The sequence below is a fragment of the Salvelinus fontinalis genome, unplaced genomic scaffold (assembly GCF_029448725.1).
Source record: "Salvelinus fontinalis isolate EN_2023a unplaced genomic scaffold, ASM2944872v1 scaffold_0032, whole genome shotgun sequence".
NCBI classification, from domain to species: Eukaryota; Metazoa; Chordata; class Actinopteri; order Salmoniformes; family Salmonidae; genus Salvelinus; species Salvelinus fontinalis.
Genome location: NW_026600241.1, coordinates 43,243 through 48,999, shown reverse-complemented (window position 1 = coordinate 48,999; position 5,757 = coordinate 43,243). Strand labels below are relative to the sequence as shown.

General features: G+C 38.0%; 1 protein-coding gene across 1 annotated transcript; it reads left to right on the top strand.

Moving 5' to 3' along the window:
- Positions 1-3,588: 3,588 nt before the first annotated feature.
- LOC129842321 (C-C motif chemokine 4-like) lies at positions 3,589-5,022 on the top strand. Its single transcript, XM_055910822.1, has 4 exons — positions 3,589-3,732; positions 3,874-3,988; positions 4,174-4,251; positions 4,492-5,022. Exons 1-4 carry the CDS (start codon positions 3,645-3,647, stop codon positions 4,526-4,528), a joined length of 318 nt encoding a protein of 105 aa, XP_055766797.1. The 5' UTR covers positions 3,589-3,644; the 3' UTR covers positions 4,529-5,022.
- The last annotated feature ends 735 nt before the right edge of the window (positions 5,023-5,757 follow it).

The window sequence follows — 5,757 nt, the reverse complement described above, 5'->3', positions numbered from 1 at the left end:
CCATGTTTAGAAATGGTAGACCGACAGTAGTTCTATGTCATTGTTGAACGTCCCCATCTTGATATACATGAAAATATCATAAAATATCAAACATGAGCGAATCGTGCGACAAACTCAAGGGGGAAAAGGTTGTGGTTGTCACAGGACAGTTATGATGCAACAACTGAAGAGGACCTGTTAAAACCCCTTCATCGTGACCTATTTAGTTGTTACAGAAACACTTTTCCCCCTTTGAGTTGAGGTCATCAGCACATTCTGTGTTCCTCTGACCTAGAAAAGAACCATATTATCAAGACAACCTACACGTAACAGCCCACATCCATGCACTTCAGTGAACGATGTCTAAGTCACCAACCTGGTCTCAGAGCATTTCATATTATTCTGTACGTAAATCCGAGACTCTATTTAGTATGATATGTTATGTTTGGTATAGTTACATAAGAAAGATGGTTAACTAGTGTAGAAATGAAAGGAGGGTGGTTGGTCAGGGTGGACAGGTAGACATGTAACACCAACGTCTAGCAACCCAGTGGCTTTCGAAAGTATTCACCCCCTTGGCATTTTTGCTATTGTGTTGCCTTACATCCTGGAATTAAATGGATTTTTTGGGGGAGGTTGTGTCATTTGATTTAACATGGCCTACCACTTTGAAAATGATTTTCTTTTTAAATATTGTGAAACAAACAAGAAATAAGACAAAAAAAATGAAAACTTGAGCGTACATAACTATTCACCCCCCCAAAAGGCAATACTTTGTAGAGCCACCTATTGCAGCAATTACAGCTGCAAGTCTTCATAATACCACTTGTTTGGTGGTGTTGCAGACTCTGGGGTCTTTCAGAACAGGTCTATATATACACTCAGATCATGTGACAGATCATGTGACACTTAGATTGCACACAGGTGGACTTTATTTAACTAATTATGTGACTTCTGAAGGTAATTGGTTGCACCAGATCTATTTAGGGGTTTCATAGCAAAGGGGGTGAATACATATGCACCACTTTCCGTTTTTCATTTCAAAAATGTTTAGAAATAAGATATTTTTTTCATTTGACTATTTTGTGTATGTCCGTTACATTAAATCCAAATTAAAATCAATTCAAATTACAGGTTGTAATGCAACAAATAGGAAAAACGCCAAGAGGGTGAATACTTTTGCAAAGCACTGTACTTAGCATGTTAGCTAACCCGTCCTTAACCCTTTATCCTAACTCCTAAACATCAGTCTAACCTTAATTCTAACCCCTAACGTTAGTACATATTCACCTAGCTATAAATTGTAACATGTCATATGGTTTGCAAATTTGGAACATATCATACGAAATAGAGTCTCATATTTAAATAATAGAGGTCGATCGATTATGATTTTTCAACGCTGATACCGATACAGATTATTGGAGGACCAAAAAAGCCGATACCGATTAATCAGCCGATTTATTTAATTTATTTGTAATAATGACAATTACAACAAAACTGAATGAACACTTATTTTAAGTTCATATAATACATTAATCAAATCAATTTAGTCTCAAATAAATAACGAAACATGTTCAATTTGGTTTAAATAATGCAAAAACAAAGTGTTGGAGAAGAAAGTAAAAGTGCAATATGTGCCATGTAAGAAAGCTAACGTTTAAGTTCCTTGCTCAGAACATGAGAACATATGAAAGCTGGTGGTTCCTTTTAACATGAGTCTTCAATATTCCCAGGTAAGAAGTTTTAGGTTGTAGTTATTATAGGAATTATAGGACTATTTCTCTCTATACGATTTGTATTTCATAGACCTTTGACTATTGGATGTTCTTATAGGCACTTTAGTATTGCCAGTGTAACAGTATAGCTTCCATCCCTCTCCTCGCAGCTACCTGGGCTCGAACCAGGAACACATCGACAACAGCACCCTGGAAGCATTGTTACCCATCGCTCCACAAAAGCCGCCGTCCTTGCAAGGGGAACAACTACTCTAAGTCTCAGAGCGGGTAACGTTTGAAACGCTATTAGCACGCACCCCGCTAACTAGCTAGCCATTTCACATCGGTTACACCAGCCTAATCTCTGGAGTTGATAGGCTTGAAGTCATAAACAGCGCAATGCTTGAAGCATCGCGTAGAGCTGCTGGCAAAATGCACGAAAGTGCTGTATGAGTGTGTATGAGCCTCCATCTCTCAGTCAGACTGCTCTATCAAATAATAGACTTAATTATAACATAATAACACACAGAAATACGAGCCTTAGGTCATTAATATGGTCGAATCCGGAAACTATCATTTCGAAAACAAAACGTTTATTCTTTCAGTGAAATACGAAAAAAATATATAAATCGGCAAAATAGGCGTCCAAAAATACCAATTTCAGATTGTTATGAAATCTTGAAATCGGCCCTAATTAATCGGCCATTCCGATTAATCGGTCGACCTCTATTACATAATAATATGAAATGCTCTGAGACCAGGTTGCAGTCACACACACATAGAAGGGACTATTGTATTTATCAGATAAGATATTACATTCCTCTGTTGTATTTCAGTGCAAATCAAATCAACGTTTATTGGTCGAGCACACAGATTTGCAGATGTTATGCTTGTGTTTCTAGCTCTAACAGTGCAGTAATACCTAGCAAATGTAAATAAATAATACACACATCAATCCCATGTATATTCCCCTGCTCAACAGGTTAGAGGAGTGTTCCTCTAGTATAGAATGTTGACCATCAGTCAGAGCTGTAGGATTAGGAATTACAACTCAGAGCCCTGGGGTCATTATGTCATCATAGCTGTCATACGTCTTGTAAGAAAAGTTATTGATCATCCTCAGTGCAACACTCAGCCTGTCTTGAAATCAAAGTGATTTACTGGTTCTGTGGTGCTATTGTGGTTTGTTTGCTATCTAACAGTCCAATCACATATTTTCTCATCAATATCACCATTTTAAATGTGTCAACTGCTTCATAGGCCACAAAAAGAGGCAATCCCTTGGTTTGACTGCACAACCTTACCCACTGTAGTTCACAATGCATTGTATTCCTCCTAAATGAACTGATAAATCTGATAACTGTAAATACAGTATGTTCAATGTTGATAAGATCTGCAGTGGTTTCACTGACGTGGGTACATGGCTACACACACACACACACACACACACACACATAATCACAGAAAAATAAGTTCATTTGAGACCGTGGTTGGCAATGCAACCTCATAATAGAAAGGCAATAATCTTACACTCTCCAGGCTGCCAGATATGTATATGTCTACAGGATCATAGGATAGAGTATCAACACAAATTCTTCATTGAAATATGTAGTACTTAATACTAGTACTTAATACTATGATTGTCGATCATGAATAGGCAAGTAAAGATTGGGCTCAAAACATTCTCCCTCTTGTTCTGTTGAAGAATCTTGTTCCTTTTTTTTTGCTCGTTGGGGAAAGTGATGGGGAAATTCTGCCGTGGAACTTTGGTTTTAAGGCGTGGGTAGGAAAGCCCATTTCACCACTCAGAGAATAAGTTTCCACCTGCACCAGGAGTATATATATATAGCTCTGGTGAGGAGTAGGACCTCACACAGCCACTGAAGCTCTCTGTCTGAAGACAAGACAGCAGCTCATCACATCACTAACCACAGCACCACAGAAGAAGAGATGGCCCAGATCAGAGCCCCTGTTATTGTGCTGCTCGTGCTCCTGGCTGTGGGGCTGTTCACTACTGAGGCTTCTGCAGCTAAACAAGGTCAATATTCTGCTGTGAAAGTTGTGTCTTAGTCCGTCTGTGTTATTACTGGAACACTGAAATAAACTGTTGGACAATTAGAGTAATATTTAGTCTTCATCAAGATTCCTCTTTAATTGTTTATTTGTTAATTTTTTACAGGACGTCGTAGAAGAGGCTGCTGTCAAAGCTATACTGGTGGGGAAATACCTTTTGGAGTTATCGTAGGCTATACCCTACAGAATGATATTGAAATCTGCAGAATCCCTGCCATCATGTGAGTATCTTTGATGTGATTATTTAGTTTTGAATTGAGATACTGGATTCTTTAGAGAACTTTAAATTATTCAGCAAGAAAAATACATTATACTGTAATTATAGTTGAATAGAAATATGGGTTAACAATGCTGTAAAAACAGAGTGTTGAATATGGACTTACGGTTTTGTATGTGTCTCTTCCAGATTCCACACTAAAAAGGGGAAAGATTTGTGTGCAGACCCTTCCCAAAGCTCGGTGATCCAACATGTCAACCGACTGGGGTAAGAATGACTCTCATAAATAACATTACAACTGTTATACTATTTACACTTGAATATTTCAAGGGATTTAGTATATAGTTGTTTATTATGAATGGTACAAACAAAGTTGGTACTCCTGAATGTAGACACACTGAACCTGTTTCAGATTTGACAACAGATACAACTCTAAATTAGAGATATTGAAATATAAGAGTGGTCTTAACAACTGAAAATAATATGATTTTTTCTAATCTATTTCAGGGACAAGGCGGTTCACATCAGGAAATCACAGTCCTAATCCGATGATGGGTTCTGGATACAGATCAGCAGAACATGTGTATTTAACAGTCAGGAACTGAACATGTTAATAACCAGTGTACATCTCCCATCCTGTTTCATCTGCTATCCATCTACCTATATCTTCTTAGTCCTATATTTTCTGGGCTGATTTTATATAAATAGATTTTGGAAATAAAAAATGTAGTTATAATATAACACTTTTTTTATGAGCAATAAAGTTACGATCTCATTGTAAGACTATCAGGAAACTAAATGTTTAAACTTTTTTTCATGAAAACATTTGTTACTTTTTGTCACTGTTACAATTTTTATCTTTAGTAAATGTATTATATTTTACTATAACCTGTTTGTATATGAAATAGGCTTTGTGATTGCAGAGTTTAATGGTTTGATCTCGTTTTATGGGCATCAGAAATTGCACACGTTGTAGCACTTTTATTCATAAAAGTCTTGTATATGATCATATCGTTGATCACATCTGAAGCTTTTAACTGTTACTTTAATATTTTATGTCAATAATAAATATATTTTCTAAAGAATTCTCATTTGTTGTGTGTGTTCATCTTGTGTGGTATGAGTGGTGAATGGAAGATGAACCTTGGACAGTACAATGGCAGACACTAACAGATGAAGCAGACAGAGACAAGATATTGAATAGTAACTGCGGAGGAGACTGCACCATGAGAGGTCACCAGTGGATGGATGTAATAACTGTGGAGGACACTACACCATGAGAGGTCACCAGTGGATGGATGTAGTAACTGTAGAGGACACTACTCCATGAGAGGTCACCAGTGGATGGATGTAGTAACTGTAGAGGACACTACACCATGAGAGGTCACCAGTGGATGGATGTAGTAACTGTAGAGGACACTACACCATGAGAGGTCAGCAGTGGATGGATGTAGTAACTGTAGAGGACACTACACCATGAGAGGTCACCAGTGGGTGGATGTAGTAACTGTAGAGGACACTACACCATGAGAGGTCACCAGTGGGTGGATGTAGTAACTGTAGAGGACACTACACCATGAGAGATCACCAGTGGGTGGATGTAGTAACTGTAGAGGACACTACACCATGAGAGGTCACCAGTGGGTGGATGTAGTAACTGTAGAGGACACTACACCATGAGAGGTCAGCAGTGGATGGATGTAGTAACTGTAGAGGACACTACACCATGAGAGGTCAGCAGGTAATTGATGTAGTAACTGTAGAGGACACTAC